Here is an 18,362-nt window from a genome sequence, read left to right as displayed (position 1 = left end):
AATTTTATCTGGTCGAAAAGTCCGAATCTTGGTACCGTGAAACCCTGTCTGCCCCGAGAGACCGAGGTCCTAGATGTTGACCGCAGCGCTCTTACCCGGATTTTCGTGACGCCAATTTCATGTGGTGGCCTGTAGGGGGACGCCAATTATATCTGGTCGAAAAGTCCGAATCTTGGTACCGTGAAACCCTGTCTGCCCCGAGAGACCCAGGTCTTGGATATTGACCGCAGCGCTCTTACCCAGATGTTCGTGACGCCAGTTTTATGTAGTGGCCTGTACGGGGACGACAATTTTATCTGGTCGAAAAGTCCGAAACTTGGTACCGTGAAACCCTGTCTGCCCCGAGAGACCGAGGTCCTAGATGTTGACCGCAGCGCTTTTACCCGGATTTTCGTGACGCCAATTTCATGTGGTGGCCTGTAGGGGGACGCCAATTATATCTGGTCGAAAAGTCAGAATCTTGGTACCGTGAAACCCTGTCTGCCCCGAGAGACCCAGGTCTTGGATATTGACCGCAGCGCTCTTACCCAGATGTTCGTGACGCCAGTTTTATGTGGTGGCCTGTACGGGGACGCCAATTTTATCTGGTCGAAAAGTCCGAATCTTGGTACCGTGAAACCCTGTCTGCCCCGAGAGACCCAGGTCCTGGATGTTGACCGCAGCGCTCTTACCCAGATGTTCGTGACGCCAATTTCATGTGGTGGCCTGTAGGGGGACGCCAATTATATCTGGTCGAAAAGTCCGAATCTTGGTACCGTGAAACCCTGTCTGCCCCGAGAGACCCAGGTCCTGGATGTTGACCGCAGCGCTCTTACCCAGATGTTCGTGACGCCAGTTTTATGTGGTGGCCTGTACGGGGACGCCAATTTTATCTGGTCGAAAAGTCCGAATCTTGGTACCGTGAAACCCTGTCTGCCCCGAGAGACCGAGGTCCTAGATGTTGACCGCAGCGCTCTTACCCGGATTTTCGTGACGCCAATTTTATGTGGTGGCCTGTACGGGGACGACAATTTTATCTGGTCGAAAAGTCCGAATCTTGGTACCGTGAAACCCTGTCTGCCCCGAGAGACCCAGGTCTTGGATATTGACCGCAGCGCTCTTACCCAGATGTTCGTGACGCCAATTTTATGTGGTGGCCTGTACGGGGACGACAATTTTATCTGGTCGAAAAGTCCGAATCTTGGTACCGTGAAACCCTGTCTGCCCCGAGAGACCCAGGTCCTGGATGTTGACCACAGCGCTCTTACCCAGATGTTCGTGACGCCATTTCATGTGGTGGCCTGTAGGGGGACGCCAATTATATCTGGTCGAAAAGTCCGAATCTTGGTACCGTGAAACCCTGTCTGCCCCGAGAGAACCCAGGTCCTGGATGTTGACCGCGGCGCTGTTACCCAGATGTTCGTGACGCCAGTTTTATGTGGTGGCCTGTACGGGGACGACAATTTTATGTGGTCGAAAAGTCCGAATCTTGGTACCGTGAAACCCTGTCTGCCCCGAGAGACCCAGGTCCTGGATGTTGACCGCAGTGCTCTAACCCAGATGTTTGTGACGCCAGTTTTATGTGGTGGCCTGTACGGGGACGCCAATTTTATCTGGTCGAAATGTCCTAATCTTGGTACCGGGAAACCCTGTCTGCCCCGAGAGACCCAGGTCCTGGATGTTGACCGCGGCGCTCTTACCCGGATTTTCGTGACGCCAATTTTATGTGGTGGCCTGTACGGGGACGCCAATTATATCTGGTCGAAAAGTCCGAATCTTGGTACCGTGAAACCCTGTCTGCCCCGAGAGACCCAGGTCTTGGATATTGACCGCAGCGCTCTTACCCAGATGTTCGTGACGCCAATTTTATGTGGTGGCCTGTACGGGGACGCCAATTTTATCTGGTCGAAAAGTCCGAATCTTGGTACCGTGAAACCCTGTCTGCCCCGAGAGACCCAGGTCCTGGATGTTGACCGCAGCGCTCTTACCCAGATGTTCGTGACGCCAATTTCATGTGGTGGCCTGTAGGGGACGCCAATTATATCTGGTCGAAAAGTCCGAATCTTGGTACCGTGAAACCCTGTCTGCCCCGAGAGACCCAGGTCTTGGATATTGACCGCAGCGCTCTTACCCAGATGTTCGTGACCCCAATTTTATCTGGTCGAAAAGTCCGAATCTTGGTACCGTGAAACCCTGTCTGCCCCGAGAGACCCAGGTCTTGGATGTTGACCGCGGCGCTGTTACCCAGATGTTCGTGACGCCAATTTTATATGGTGGACTGTACGGGGACGCCAATTTTATCTGGTCGAAAAGTCCGAATCTTGGTACCGTGAAACCCTGTCTGCCCCGAGAGACCGAGGTCCTAGATGTTGACCGCAGCGCTCTTACCCGGATTTTCGTGACGCCAATTTCATGTGGTGGCCTGTAGGGGGACGCCAATTATATCTGGTCGAAAAGTCCGAATCTTGGTACCGTGAAACCCTGTCTGCCCCGAGAGACCCAGGTCTTGGATATTGACCGCAGCGCTCTTACCCAGATGTTCGTGACGCCAGTTTTATGTAGTGGCCTGTACGGGGACGACAATTTTATCTGGTCGAAAAGTCCGAAACTTGGTACCGTGAAACCCTGTCTGCCCCGAGAGACCGAGGTCCTAGATGTTGACCGCAGCGCTTTTACCCGGATTTTCGTGACGCCAATTTCATGTGGTGGCCTGTAGGGGGACGCCAATTATATCTGGTCGAAAAGTCAGAATCTTGGTACCGTGAAACCCTGTCTGCCCCGAGAGACCCAGGTCTTGGATATTGACCGCAGCGCTCTTACCCAGATGTTCGTGACGCCAGTTTTATGTGGTGGCCTGTACGGGGACGCCAATTTTATCTGGTCGAAAAGTCCGAATCTTGGTACCGTGAAACCCTGTCTGCCCCGAGAGACCGAGGTCCTAGATGTTGACCGCAGCGCTCTTACCCGGATTTTCGTGACGCCAATTTTATGTGGTGGCCTGTACGGGGACGACAATTTTATCTGGTCGAAAAGTCCGAATCTTGGTACCGTGAAACCCTGTCTGCCCCGAGAGACCCAGGTCCTGGATGTTGACCGCAGCGCTCTTACCCAGATGTTCGTGACGCCAATTTCATGTGGTGGCCTGTAGGGGGACGCCAATTATATCTGGTCGAAAAGTCCGAATCTTGGTACCGTGAAACCCTGTCTGCCCCGAGAGACCCAGGTCTTGCATATTGACCGCAGCGCTCTTACCCAGATGTTCTTGACGCCAGTTTTATGTGGTGGCCTGTACGGGGACGCCAATTTTATCTGGTCGAAAAGTCCGAATCTTGGTACCGTGAAACCCTGTCTGCCCCGAGAGACCGAGGTCCTAGATGTTGACCGCAGCGCTCTTACCCGGATTTTCGTGACGCCAATTTTATGTGGTGGCCTGTACGGGGACGACAATTTTATCTGGTCGAAAAGTCCGAATCTTGGTACCGTGAAACCCTGTCTGCCCCGAGAGACCCAGGTCCTGGATGTTGACCGCAGCGCTCTTACCCAGATGTTCGTGACGCCAATTTCATGTGGTGGCCTGTACGGGGACGCCAATTATATCTGGTCGAAAAGTCCGAATCTTGGTACCGTGAAACCCTGTCTGCCCCGAGAGACCCAGGTCTTGGATATTGACCGCAGCGCTCTTACCCAGATGTTCGTGACGCCAGTTTTATGTGGTGGCCTGTACGGGGACGCCAATTTTATCTGGTCGAAAAGTCCGAATCTTGGTACCGTGAAACCCTGTCTGCCCCGAGAGACCGAGGTCCTAGATGTTGACCGCAGCGCTCTTACCCGGATTTTCGTGACGCCAATTTTATGTGGTGGCCTGTACGGGGACGACAATTTTATCTGGTCGAAAAGTCCTAATCTTGGTACCGTGAAACGCTGTCTGCCCCGAGAGACCCAGGTCCTGGATGTTGACCGCGGCGCTCTTACCCAGATGTTCGTGACGCCAATTTCATGTGGTGGCCTGTAGGGGGACGCCAATTATATCTGGTCGAAAAGTCCGAATCTTGGTACCGTGAAACGCTGTCTGCCCCGAGAGACCCAGGTCCTGGATGTTGACCGCGGCGCTGTTACCCAGATGTTCGTGACGCCAATTTCATGTGGTGGCCTGTAGGGGGACGCCAATTATATCTGGTCGAAAAGTCCGAATCTTGGTACCGTGAAACGCTGTCTGCCCCGAGAGACCCAGGTCCTGGATGTTGACCGCGGCGCTCTTACCCAGATGTTCGTGACGCCAATTTCATGTGGTGGCCTGTAGGGGGACGCCAATTATATCTGGTCGAAAAGTCCGAATCTTGGTACCGTGAAACCCTGTCTGCCCCGAGAGACCCAGGTCTTGGATATTGACCGCAGCGCTCTTACCCAGATGTTCGTGACCCCAATTTTATCTGGTCGAAAAGTCCGAATCTTGGTACCGTGAAACCCTGTCTGCCCCGAGAGACCCAGGTCTTGGATGTTGACCGCGGCGCTGTTACCCAGATGTTCGTGACGCCAATTTTATATGGTGGACTGTACGGGGACGCCAATTTTATCTGGTCGAAAAGTCCGAATCTTGGTACCGTGAAACCCTGTCTGCCCCGAGAGACCGAGGTCCTAGATGTTGACCGCAGCGCTCTTACCCGGATTTTCGTGACGCCAATTTCATGTGGTGGCCTGTAGGGGGACGCCAATTATATCTGGTCGAAAAGTCCGAATCTTGGTACCGTGAAACCCTGTCTGCCCCGAGAGACCCAGGTCTTGGATATTGACCGCAGCGCTCTTACCCAGATGTTCGTGACGCCAGTTTTATGTAGTGGCCTGTACGGGGACGACAATTTTATCTGGTCGAAAAGTCCGAAACTTGGTACCGTGAAACCCTGTCTGCCCCGAGAGACCGAGGTCCTAGATGTTGACCGCAGCGCTTTTACCCGGATTTTCGTGACGCCAATTTCATGTGGTGGCCTGTAGGGGGACGCCAATTATATCTGGTCGAAAAGTCAGAATCTTGGTACCGTGAAACCCTGTCTGCCCCGAGAGACCCAGGTCTTGGATATTGACCGCAGCGCTCTTACCCAGATGTTCGTGACGCCAGTTTTATGTGGTGGCCTGTACGGGGACGCCAATTTTATCTGGTCGAAAAGTCCGAATCTTGGTACCGTGAAACCCTGTCTGCCCCGAGAGACCGAGGTCCTAGATGTTGACCGCAGCGCTCTTACCCGGATTTTCGTGACGCCAATTTTATGTGGTGGCCTGTACGGGGACGACAATTTTATCTGGTCGAAAAGTCCGAATCTTGGTACCGTGAAACCCTGTCTGCCCCGAGAGACCCAGGTCCTGGATGTTGACCGCAGCGCTCTTACCCAGATGTTCGTGACGCCAATTTCATGTGGTGGCCTGTAGGGGGACGCCAATTATATCTGGTCGAAAAGTCCGAATCTTGGTACCGTGAAACCCTGTCTGCCCCGAGAGACCCAGGTCTTGCATATTGACCGCAGCGCTCTTACCCAGATGTTCTTGACGCCAGTTTTATGTGGTGGCCTGTACGGGGACGCCAATTTTATCTGGTCGAAAAGTCCGAATCTTGGTACCGTGAAACCCTGTCTGCCCCGAGAGACCGAGGTCCTAGATGTTGACCGCAGCGCTCTTACCCGGATTTTCGTGACGCCAATTTTATGTGGTGGCCTGTACGGGGACGACAATTTTATCTGGTCGAAAAGTCCGAATCTTGGTACCGTGAAACCCTGTCTGCCCCGAGAGACCCAGGTCCTGGATGTTGACCGCAGCGCTCTTACCCAGATGTTCGTGACGCCAATTTCATGTGGTGGCCTGTACGGGGACGCCAATTATATCTGGTCGAAAAGTCCGAATCTTGGTACCGTGAAACCCTGTCTGCCCCGAGAGACCCAGGTCTTGGATATTGACCGCAGCGCTCTTACCCAGATGTTCGTGACGCCAGTTTTATGTGGTGGCCTGTACGGGGACGCCAATTTTATCTGGTCGAAAAGTCCGAATCTTGGTACCGTGAAACCCTGTCTGCCCCGAGAGACCGAGGTCCTAGATGTTGACCGCAGCGCTCTTACCCGGATTTTCGTGACGCCAATTTTATGTGGTGGCCTGTACGGGGACGACAATTTTATCTGGTCGAAAAGTCCTAATCTTGGTACCGTGAAACGCTGTCTGCCCCGAGAGACCCAGGTCCTGGATGTTGACCGCGGCGCTCTTACCCAGATGTTCGTGACGCCAATTTCATGTGGTGGCCTGTAGGGGGACGCCAATTATATCTGGTCGAAAAGTCCGAATCTTGGTACCGTGAAACGCTGTCTGCCCCGAGAGACCCAGGTCCTGGATGTTGACCGCGGCGCTGTTACCCAGATGTTCGTGACGCCAATTTCATGTGGTGGCCTGTAGGGGGACGCCAATTATATCTGGTCGAAAAGTCCGAATCTTGGTACCGTGAAACGCTGTCTGCCCCGAGAGACCCAGGTCCTGGATGTTGACCGCGGCGCTCTTACCCAGATGTTCGTGACGCCAATTTCATGTGGTGGCCTGTAGGGGGACGCCAATTATATCTGGTCGAAAAGTCCTAATCTTGGTACCGTGAAACGCTGTCTGCCCCGAGAGACCCAGGTCCTGGATGTTGACCGCGGCGCTGTTACCCAGATGTTCGTGACGCCAGTTTTATGTGGTGGCCTGTACGGGGACGCCAATTTTATGTGGTCGAAAAGTCCGAATCTTGGTACCGTGAAACCCTGTCTGCCCCGAGAGACCCAGGTCCTGGATGTTGACCGCAGTGCTCTAACCCAGATGTTTGTGACGCCAGTTTTATGTGGTGGCCTGTACGGGGACGCCAATTTTATCTGGTCGAAAAGTCCGAATCTTGGTACCGTGAAACCCTGTCTGCCCCGAGAGACCCAGGTCCTGGATGTTGACCGCAGTGCTCTAACCCAGATGTTTGTGACGCCAATTTTATATGGTGGACTGTATGGGGACGCCAATTTTATCTGGTCGAAATGTCCGAATCTTGGTACCGGGAAACCCTGTCTGCCCCGAGAGACCCAGGTCCTGGATGTTGACCGCAGCGCTCTTACCCAGATGTTCGTGACGCCAGTTTTATGTGGTGGCCTGTACGGGGACGCCAATTTTATCTGGTCGAAAAGTCCGAATCTTGGTACCGTGAAACCCTGTCTGCCCCGAGAGACCGAGGTCCTAGATGTTGACCGCAGCGCTCTTACCCGGATTTTCGTGACGCCAGTTTTATGTGGTGGCCTGTACGGGGACGCCAATTTTATCTGGTCGAAAAGTCCGAATCTTGGTACCGTGAAACCCTGTCTGCCCCGAGAGACCGAGGTCCTAGATGTTGACCGCAGCGCTCTTACCCGGATTTTCGTGACGCCAATTTTATGTGGTGGCCTGTACGGGGACGACAATTTTATCTGGTCGAAAAGTCCGAATCTTGGTACCGTGAAACCCTGTCTGCCCCGAGAGACCCAGGTCTTGGATATTGACCGCAGCGCTCTTACCCAGATGTTCGTGACGCCAATTTTATGTGGTGGCCTGTACGGGGACGACAATTTTATCTGGTCGAAAAGTCCGAATCTTGGTACCGTGAAACCCTGTCTGCCCCGAGAGACCCAGGTCCTGGATGTTGACCACAGCGCTCTTACCCAGATGTTCGTGACGCCATTTCATGTGGTGGCCTGTAGGGGGACGCCAATTATATCTGGTCGAAAAGTCCGAATCTTGGTACCGTGAAACCCTGTCTGCCCCGAGAGAACCCAGGTCCTGGATGTTGACCGCGGCGCTGTTACCCAGATGTTCGTGACGCCAGTTTTATGTGGTGGCCTGTACGGGGACGACAATTTTATGTGGTCGAAAAGTCCGAATCTTGGTACCGTGAAACCCTGTCTGCCCCGAGAGACCCAGGTCCTGGATGTTGACCGCAGTGCTCTAACCCAGATGTTTGTGACGCCAGTTTTATGTGGTGGCCTGTACGGGGACGCCAATTTTATCTGGTCGAAATGTCCTAATCTTGGTACCGGGAAACCCTGTCTGCCCCGAGAGACCCAGGTCCTGGATGTTGACCGCGGCGCTCTTACCCGGATTTTCGTGACGCCAATTTTATGTGGTGGCCTGTACGGGGACGCCAATTATATCTGGTCGAAAAGTCCGAATCTTGGTACCGTGAAACCCTGTCTGCCCCGAGAGACCCAGGTCTTGGATATTGACCGCAGCGCTCTTACCCAGATGTTCGTGACGCCAATTTTATGTGGTGGCCTGTACGGGGACGACAATTTTATCTGGTCGAAAAGTCCGAATCTTGGTACCGTGAAACCCTGTCTGCCCCGAGAGACCCAGGTCCTGGATGTTGACCGCAGCGCTCTTACCCAGATGTTCGTGACGCCAATTTCATGTGGTGGCCTGTAGGGGGACGCCAATTATATCTGGTCGAAAAGTCCGAATCTTGGTACCGTGAAACCCTGTCTGCCCCGAGAGACCCAGGTCTTGGATATTGACCGCAGCGCTCTTACCCAGATGTTCGTGACCCCAATTTTATCTGGTCGAAAAGTCCGAATCTTGGTACCGTGAAACCCTGTCTGCCCCGAGAGACCCAGGTCCTGGATGTTGACCGCAGCGCTCTTACCCAGATGTTCGTGACCCCAATTTTATGTGGTCGAAAAGTCCAAATCTTGGTACCGTGAAACCCTGTCTGCCCCGAGAGACCCAGGTCTTGGTTGTTGACCGCGGCGCTCTTACCCAGATGTTCGTGCCGCCAATTTTATGTGGTGGCCTGTACGGGGACGCCAATTTTATCTGGTCGAAAAGTCCGAATTTTGGTACCGTGAAACCCTGTCTGCCCCGAGAGACCCAGGTCCTGGATGTTGACCGCAGCGCTCTTACCCAGATGTTCGTGACGCCAATTTTATGTGGTGGCCTGTACGGGGACGCCAATATTATCTGGTCGAAAAGTCCGAATCTTGGTACCGTGAAACCCTGTCTGCCCCGAGAGATCCAGGTCTTAGATGTTGACCGCAGCACTCTAACCCAGATGTTCGTGACGCCAATTTTATCTGGTCGAAAAGTCCGAATCTTGGTACCGTGAAACCCTGTCTGCCCCGAGAGACCCAGGTCCTGGATGTTGACCGCGGCGCTCTTACCCAGATGTTCGTGACGCCAATTTTATGTGGTGGCCTGTACGGGGACGCCAATTTTATCTGGTCGAAAAGTCCGAATCTTGGTACCGTGAAACCCTGTCTGCCCCGAGAGACCCAGGTCTTGGATGTTGACCGCAGGGCTCTTACCCAGATGTTCGTGATGCCAATTTTATGTGGTGGCCTGTACGGGGACGCCAATTTTATCTGGTCGAAAAGTCCGAATCTTGGTACCGTGAAACCCTGTCTGCCCCGAGAGACCCAGGTCCTGGATGTTGACCGCGGCGCTCTTACCCAGATGTTCGTGACGCCAATTTTATGTGGTGGCCTGTACGGGGACGCCAATTTTATCTGGTCGAAAAGTCCGAATCTTGGTACCGTGAAACCCTGCCTGCCCCGAGAGACCCAGGTCTTGGATGTTGACCGCAGCGCTCTTACCCAGATGTTCGTGACGCCAATTTTATCTGGTCGAAAAGTCCGAATCTTGGTACCGTGAAACCCTGTCTGCCCCGAGAGACCCAGGTCCTGGATGTTGACCGCGGCGCTCTTACCCAGATGTTCGTGATGCCAATTTTATGTGGTGGCCTGTACGGGGACGCCAATATTATCTGGTCGAAAAGTCCGAATCTTGGTACCGTGAAACCCTGTCTGCCCCGAGAGACCGAGGTCCTAGATGTTGACCGCAGCGCTCTTACCCAGATGTTCGTGACGCCAATTTTATGTGGTGGACTGTACGGGGACGCAAATTTTATCTGGTCGAAAAGTCCGAATCTTGGTACCGTGAAACCCTGTCCGCCGCGAGAGACCCAGGTCCTGGATGTTGACCGCGGCGCTCTTACCCAGATGTTCGTGACGCCAATTTTATGTGGTGGCCTGTACGGGGACGCCAATTTTATCTGGTCGAAAAGTCCGAATCTTGGTACCGTGAAACCCTGCCTGCCCCGAGAGACCCAGGTCTTGGATGTTGACCGCAGCGCTCTTACCCAGATGTACGTGACGTCAATTTTATGTGGTGGCCTGTACGGGGACGGCAATTTTATCTGGTCGAAAAGTCCGAATCTTGGTACCGTGAAACCCTGTCTGCCCCGAGAGACCCAGGTCCTGGATGTTGACCGCAGCGCTCTTACCCAGATGTTCGTGACGCCAGTTTTATGTGGTGGCCTGTACGGGGACGCCAATTTTATCTGGTCGAAAAGTCCGAATCTTGGTACCGTGAAACCCTGTCTGCCCCGAGAGACCGAGGTCCTAGATGTTGACCGCAGCGCTCTTACCCGGATTTTCGTGACGCCAATTTTATGTGGTGGCCTGTACGGGGACGACAATTTTATCTGGTCGAAAAGTCCGAATCTTGGTACCGTGAAACCCTGTCTGCCCCGAGAGACCCAGGTCTTGGATATTGACCGCAGCGCTCTTACCCAGATGTTCGTGACGCCAATTTTATGTGGTGGCCTGTACGGGGACGACAATTTTATCTGGTCGAAAAGTCCGAATCTTGGTACCGTGAAACCCTGTCTGCCCCGAGAGACCCAGGTCCTGGATGTTGACCACAGCGCTCTTACCCAGATGTTCGTGACGCCATTTCATGTGGTGGCCTGTAGGGGGACGCCAATTATATCTGGTCGAAAAGTCCGAATCTTGGTACCGTGAAACCCTGTCTGCCCCGAGAGAACCCAGGTCCTGGATGTTGACCGCGGCGCTGTTACCCAGATGTTCGTGACGCCAGTTTTATGTGGTGGCCTGTACGGGGACGACAATTTTATGTGGTCGAAAAGTCCGAATCTTGGTACCGTGAAACCCTGTCTGCCCCGAGAGACCCAGGTCCTGGATGTTGACCGCAGTGCTCTAACCCAGATGTTTGTGACGCCAGTTTTATGTGGTGGCCTGTACGGGGACGCCAATTTTATCTGGTCGAAATGTCCTAATCTTGGTACCGGGAAACCCTGTCTGCCCCGAGAGACCCAGGTCCTGGATGTTGACCGCGGCGCTCTTACCCGGATTTTCGTGACGCCAATTTTATGTGGTGGCCTGTACGGGGACGCCAATTATATCTGGTCGAAAAGTCCGAATCTTGGTACCGTGAAACCCTGTCTGCCCCGAGAGACCCAGGTCTTGGATATTGACCGCAGCGCTCTTACCCAGATGTTCGTGACGCCAATTTTATGTGGTGGCCTGTACGGGGACGACAATTTTATCTGGTCGAAAAGTCCGAATCTTGGTACCGTGAAACCCTGTCTGCCCCGAGAGACCCAGGTCTTGGATATTGACCGCAGCGCTCTTACCCAGATGTTCGTGACCCCAATTTTATCTGGTCGAAAAGTCCGAATCTTGGTACCGTGAAACCCTGTCTGCCCCGAGAGACCCAGGTCCTGGATGTTGACCGCAGCGCTCTTACCCAGATGTTCGTGACCCCAATTTTATGTGGTCGAAAAGTCCAAATCTTGGTACCGTGAAACCCTGTCTGCCCCGAGAGACCCAGGTCTTGGTTGTTGACCGCGGCGCTCTTACCCAGATGTTCGTGCCGCCAATTTTATGTGGTGGCCTGTACGGGGACGCCAATTTTATCTGGTCGAAAAGTCCGAATTTTGGTACCGTGAAACCCTGTCTGCCCCGAGAGACCCAGGTCCTGGATGTTGACCGCAGCGCTCTTACCCAGATGTTCGTGACGCCAATTTTATGTGGTGGCCTGTACGGGGACGCCAATATTATCTGGTCGAAAAGTCCGAATCTTGGTACCGTGAAACCCTGTCTGCCCCGAGAGATCCAGGTCTTAGATGTTGACCGCAGCACTCTAACCCAGATGTTCGTGACGCCAATTTTATCTGGTCGAAAAGTCCGAATCTTGGTACCGTGAAACCCTGTCTGCCCCGAGAGACCCAGGTCCTGGATGTTGACCGCGGCGCTCTTACCCAGATGTTCGTGACGCCAATTTTATGTGGTGGCCTGTACGGGGACGCCAATTTTATCTGGTCGAAAAGTCCGAATCTTGGTACCGTGAAACCCTGTCTGCCCCGAGAGACCCAGGTCTTGGATGTTGACCGCAGGGCTCTTACCCAGATGTTCGTGATGCCAATTTTATGTGGTGGCCTGTACGGGGACGCCAATTTTATCTGGTCGAAAAGTCCGAATCTTGGTACCGTGAAACCCTGTCTGCCCCGAGAGACCCAGGTCCTGGATGTTGACCGCGGCGCTCTTACCCAGATGTTCGTGACGCCAATTTTATGTGGTGGCCTGTACGGGGACGCCAATTTTATCTGGTCGAAAAGTCCGAATCTTGGTACCGTGAAACCCTGCCTGCCCCGAGAGACCCAGGTCTTGGATGTTGACCGCAGCGCTCTTACCCAGATGTTCGTGACGCCAATTTTATCTGGTCGAAAAGTCCGAATCTTGGTACCGTGAAACCCTGTCTGCCCCGAGAGACCCAGGTCCTGGATGTTGACCGCGGCGCTCTTACCCAGATGTTCGTGATGCCAATTTTATGTGGTGGCCTGTACGGGGACGCCAATATTATCTGGTCGAAAAGTCCGAATCTTGGTACCGTGAAACCCTGTCTGCCCCGAGAGACCGAGGTCCTAGATGTTGACCGCAGCGCTCTTACCCAGATGTTCGTGACGCCAATTTTATGTGGTGGCCTGTACGGGGACGCAAATTTTATCTGGTCGAAAAGTCCGAATCTTGGTACCGTGAAACCCTGTCCGCCGCGAGAGACCCAGGTCCTGGATGTTGACCGCGGCGCTCTTACCCAGATGTACGTGACGTCAATTTTATGTGGTGGCCTGTACGGGGACGGCAATTTTATCTGGTCGAAAAGTCCGAATCTTGGTACCGTGAAACCCTGTCTGCCCCGAGAGACCCAGGTCCTGGATGTTGACCGCAGCGCTCTTACCCAGATGTTCGTGACCCCAATTTTATGTGGTCGAAAAGTCCAAATCTTGGTACCGTGAAACCCTGTCTGCCCCGAGAGACCCAGGTCTTGGTTGTTGACCGCGGCGCTCTTACCCAGATGTTCGTGCCGCCAATTTTATGTGGTGGCCTGTACGGGGACGCCAATTTTATCTGGTCGAAAAGTCCGAATTTTGGTACCGTGAAACCCTGTCTGCCCCGAGAGACCCAGGTCCTGGATGTTGACCGCAGCGCTCTTACCCAGATGTTCGTGACGCCAATTTTATGTGGTGGCCTGTACGGGGACGCCAATATTATCTGGTCGAAAAGTCCGAATCTTGGTACCGTGAAACCCTGTCTGCCCCGAGAGATCCAGGTCTTAGATGTTGACCGCAGCACTCTAACCCAGATGTTCGTGACGCCAATTTTATCTGGTCGAAAAGTCCGAATCTTGGTACCGTGAAACCCTGTCTGCCCCGAGAGACCCAGGTCCTGGATGTTGACCGCGGCGCTCTTACCCAGATGTTCGTGACGCCAATTTTATGTGGTGGCCTGTACGGGGACGCCAATTTTATCTGGTCGAAAAGTCCGAATCTTGGTACCGTGAAACCCTGTCTGCCCCGAGAGACCCAGGTCTTGGATGTTGACCGCAGGGCTCTTACCCAGATGTTCGTGATGCCAATTTTATGTGGTGGCCTGTACGGGGACGCCAATTTTATCTGGTCGAAAAGTCCGAATCTTGGTACCGTGAAACCCTGTCTGCCCCGAGAGACCCAGGTCTTGGATGTTGACCGCAGGGCTCTTACCCAGATGTTCGTGATGCCAATTTTATGTGGTGGCCTGTACGGGGACGCCAATTTTATCTGGTCGAAAAGTCCGAATCTTGGTACCGTGAAACCCTGCCTGCCCCGAGAGACCCAGGTCTTGGATGTTGACCGCAGCGCTCTTACCCAGATGTTCGTGACGCCAATTTTATCTGGTCGAAAAGTCCGAATCTTGGTACCGTGAAACCCTGTCTGCCCCGAGAGACCCAGGTCCTGGATGTGGACCGCAGCGCTCTTACCCAGATGTTCGTGACGCCAATTTTATGTGGTGGCCTGTACGGGGACGCCAATTTTATCTGGTCGAAAAGTCCGAATCTTGGTACCGTGAAACCCTGTCTGCCCCGAGAGACCCAGGTCCTGGATGTTGACCGCGGCGCTCTTACCCAGATGTTCGTGACGCCAATTTTATGTGGTCGAAAAGTCCAAATCTTGGTACCGTGAAACCCTGTCTGCCCCGAGAGACCCAGGTCCTGGATGTTGACCGCAGGGCTCTTCCCCAGATGTTCGTGACGCCAATTTTATGTGGTGGCCTGTATGGGGACGCCAATTTTATCTGGTCGAAAAGTCCGAATCTTGGTACCGTGAAACCCTGTCTGCCCCGAGAGACCCAGGTCTTGGATGTTGACCGCAGCGCTCTTATCCAGATGTTCGTGACGCCAATTTTATTTTATTTTGGGGCCAGCAGGTCCACGTCGGGGCTCAGAGAAGTGACACGGACTGGTGCATAAGGAGTGGTCCACCCCGGATCCCTACATCATAATGAGAAAGACCAGTCCATCCACTAGCAGGGGATAGTCTTGAGGGACAAGCCAGCAGCGCAGAGACCACCAACTGATGCAAAGAGCAGTGGTCCATCCTGGGTCCCAACTTTGAACAGCTAGCGGACACATCCGGGAAGGCGATCCGTGGTCACCTGATAACTTAAACAGGATTGAATCTTAAACAGGAACAACAGAGAGTTTGTCACAACAGTTTTGTTTACTCATAATCAGATAGTACAAAGTTGGATTGAATCTTAAACAGGATTGAATCTTAAACTTGGATTGAATCTTAAACAGGAACAACAGAGACTTTGTTACAACAGTTTTGTTTACTCATAATCAGATAGTACAAAGTTGGGTTGAATCTTAAACAGGATTGAATCTTAAACAGGAACAACACAGAGTTTGTCACAACAGTTTTGTTTACTCATAATCAGATAGTACAAAGTTGGATTGAATCTTAAACAGGATTGAATATTAAACTTGGATTGAATCTTAAACAGGAACAACAGAGACTTTGTTACAACAGTTTTGTTTACTCATAATCAGATAGTACAAAGTTGGATTGAATCTTAAACAGGATTGAATCTTAAACTTGGGTTGAATCTTAAACAGAAACAACAGAGAGTTTGTCACAACAGTTTTGTTTACTCATAATCAGATAGTACAAAGTTGGATTGAATCTTAAACAGGATTGAATCTTAAACTTGGATTGAATCTTAAACAGGAACAACAGACAGTTTGTTACAACAGTTTTGTTTACTCATAATCAGATAGTACAAAGTTGGATTGAATCGATATGAAAACAGACAGTGTCTCATGAGACGAAAGATGGTGCACCCTCGTGAAAGGAATTAATAAGAGCGCACATCAGGCTTGGTCTTCCCTTCTTATTTATACGTTCCATAATGACCTGATTTGTAACATAACTTATGTAACTGTCCAATATTCAGGGTGACTTGACCTCTCATGTCGTGTCCCTCCCAATGCATTTAGTTTGGAGGTGACCTTAAGACAGAAATGTTCCACTACATTACTAAGGCAACTTCATTGCTTAAACACTAAATGTAAAAATTAATGAATGATCTACGGCCCCCGGGATGATATTTGATTCGTAGAGATGTCCGATAATGGCTTTTTTTTGCTGATATTCCGATATTGTCCAACTCCTAATTACCGATTCCGATATCAACCGATACCAATATATACAGTCGTGGAATTAACACATTATTATGCCTAATTTTGTTGTGATGCCCCCGCTGGATGCATTAAACAATGTAACAAGGTTTTCCAAAATAAATCAACTCAAGTTATGGAAAAAAAATGCCAACATGGCAAAGTGCATTATTTTTTTTTTTAACATGCCTCAAAACAGCAGCTTTGAATTTGGGACATGCTCTCCGTGAGAGAGCATGAGGAGGTTGAGGTGGGCGGGGTTTAGGTGGGGGGGGAACGGGGGGTGTATTGTAGCGACCCGGAAGAGTTAGTACTGCAAGGGGTTCTGGGTATTTGTTCTATGAAGTGAATTATATTTATATAGCGCTTTTTCTCTAGTGACTCAAAGCGATTTACATAGTGAAACCCAATATCTAAGTTACATTCAAACCAGTGTGGGTGGCACTGGGAGCAGGTGGGTAAAGTGTCTTGCCCAAGGACTCAACGGCAGTGACTAGGTTGGCAGAAGCGGGAATAGAACCTGCAACCCTCAAGTTGCTGGCACGGCCGCTCTACCAACCGAGCTAAACCGCCCCAGTGTTTAAACACAACCGCCTGTTTGTTTATGTTTAAACACAACCGCATGTTGTTTTTATGTTGTGTTACGGTGTGAATGTTCTCCCGAAATGTGTTTGTCATTCTTGTTTGGTGTGGGTTCACAGTGTGGCGCATATTTGTAACAGTGTTAAAGTTGTTTATACGGCCACCCTCAGTGTGACCTGTTTGGCTGTTGACCAAGTATGCCTTGCATTCACTTGTGTGTGTGAAAAGCCGTAGGTATTATGTGGCAGTGCCTTTAAGTTTTATTGTCGCTCTGTACTTCTCCCTACGTCTGTGTACACAGCGGCATGGTCATACATTTTACTTTTTGAAACCGATACCGCTAATTTCCGATATTACATTTTAGAGCATTTATCGGCCGATATAATATCGGCAGTCCGATATTATCGGACATCTCTATAGAACCGGCCTGCAGGCCACAGCCGCCTGCTGCTGTTATGCACGCACCAATACTCCATCGGTGTCGGCGCTAGGAATTTTTAAAATGGGGTCCCAAGGACCCCCCCCCATCAGGTCATAAAAATGGGGTCCCACGGTACATTTTTGAGGTCCTACTTTTTTGTAAGCATGTTGAAAACAAATTATAAATGTATGCATTATCCTGCTAATTTAAAATGAGATGACACCCCTACCTTTTTTTTAATTTAAAATGAGTTCGACACCCCTACCTTTTTTTTTTTATTTAAAATGAGTTTGACACCCCTGCCTTTTTTTATTTTTTATTTAAAATTACTTTGACACTCCTACCTTTTTTTATTTTTTTATTTAAAATGAGTTTGACACCCCTGCCTTTTTTTTATTTTTTATTTAAAATTACTTTGACACTCCTACCTTTTTTTATTTTTTTATTTAAAATGAGTTTAACACCCCTGCCTTTTTTAAAAAAAAAAGATTTATTTAAAATGAGTTTGACACCCTTACCTTTTTTTATTTTTTATTTAAAATGAGTTTGACACCCCTACCTTTTTTTTATTATTTAAAATGAGTTTGACACCCCTACCTTTTTTTAATTTTTTATTTAAAATGAGTTTGACACCCCTACCTTTTTTTATTTTTTATTTAAAATGAAATGACACCCCTACCTTTTTTTTTCTTTTAAAAAAAAAATGAGTTTGACACCCCTGCCTTTTTGTAATTTTTAATTTAAAATGAGTTTGACACCTCTACCTTTTTTATTTATTTTTATTTTTGGGGGGACATTGTTTGAAAACTCCTAATAGCTCTTCCATCCCTTATAATCCTCTTTATCGCACAAAGCTGCGTAAAATTATCCGGGTTAACTTTGGATTTCTTCTGTCCAGGGTGGAGTTCCAGAACAAGTTCTACAGCGGCACCGGCTACAAGCTGAACCCGTTCTGCTTCTCTTCTCTGATCAATGCGTCAGCTGCCATGTGATCATCAGACCGACCAAATAATTCCCTGCAAAAATGATTAATTTGTACCTCAATAAGTGCTCGGGACTGCAGAAAACATAACTTTGTTCTGTGGCCTAAGACGATGTAACACTTTGTTTGCACAATGAACATAAAAGTTATGACTGTTATTACAATTTAAGAAACTATTGTCTTACTTTTCCTATTTTTATTTACTCCGTGTTCTATGCATTTAGGTATTGTTCCCCCCCCCCCACTGTAATTAACATTATGATATTCTTACACATTGAAAAGGGAAGTTTAAGAGAATGTATATGGAATTGGGGGGTTTTCTACTTCATTTAGTTACCGCCCACATGATCATGATTCTCACCTGCTAATTAAGCTTTATTCCACCAAACAGTGTTGTGTTACACACGCAAAAACACATTTTAACTTGAAAATGTTGTAGCAGTTTTCTCCTGTGCCTTAATCAGATTGCTTGTTTATTCATTTTCATGACAATACCTCGAACCACGTTCTTTGTTTTTTGCTTTACGCGTCGTCAAAGTGATCAAATTTCAACTGAAAAAAATTAAATACGATTTTCTTGTACGATCA

At 50.3% G+C, this 18,362-nt stretch overlaps 1 protein-coding gene across 2 annotated transcripts in view; it reads left to right on the top strand.

Annotated features, from left to right (window-relative positions):
- The window catches only part of LOC133552617 (V-type proton ATPase 116 kDa subunit a 3-like), a 66,900-nt gene extending 48,538 nt beyond the window's left edge, over positions 1–18,362 (top strand). For both annotated transcript variants that reach the window (XM_061899919.1, XM_061899918.1), the window contains one exon: positions 17,691–18,362. In XM_061899919.1, the coding sequence (XP_061755903.1) occupies positions 17,691–17,737 (47 nt within the window). In that variant the 3' untranslated portion in view covers positions 17,738–18,362. The remainder of the gene's footprint in view (positions 1–17,690) is intronic.

This window comes from Nerophis ophidion, linkage group LG05 (assembly GCF_033978795.1).
Source record: "Nerophis ophidion isolate RoL-2023_Sa linkage group LG05, RoL_Noph_v1.0, whole genome shotgun sequence".
In the NCBI taxonomy this organism is placed as follows: domain Eukaryota; kingdom Metazoa; phylum Chordata; class Actinopteri; order Syngnathiformes; family Syngnathidae; genus Nerophis; species Nerophis ophidion.
Note: the sequence above shows the minus strand (reverse complement) of the source record. Positions and strands in the feature narration are given on the sequence as shown.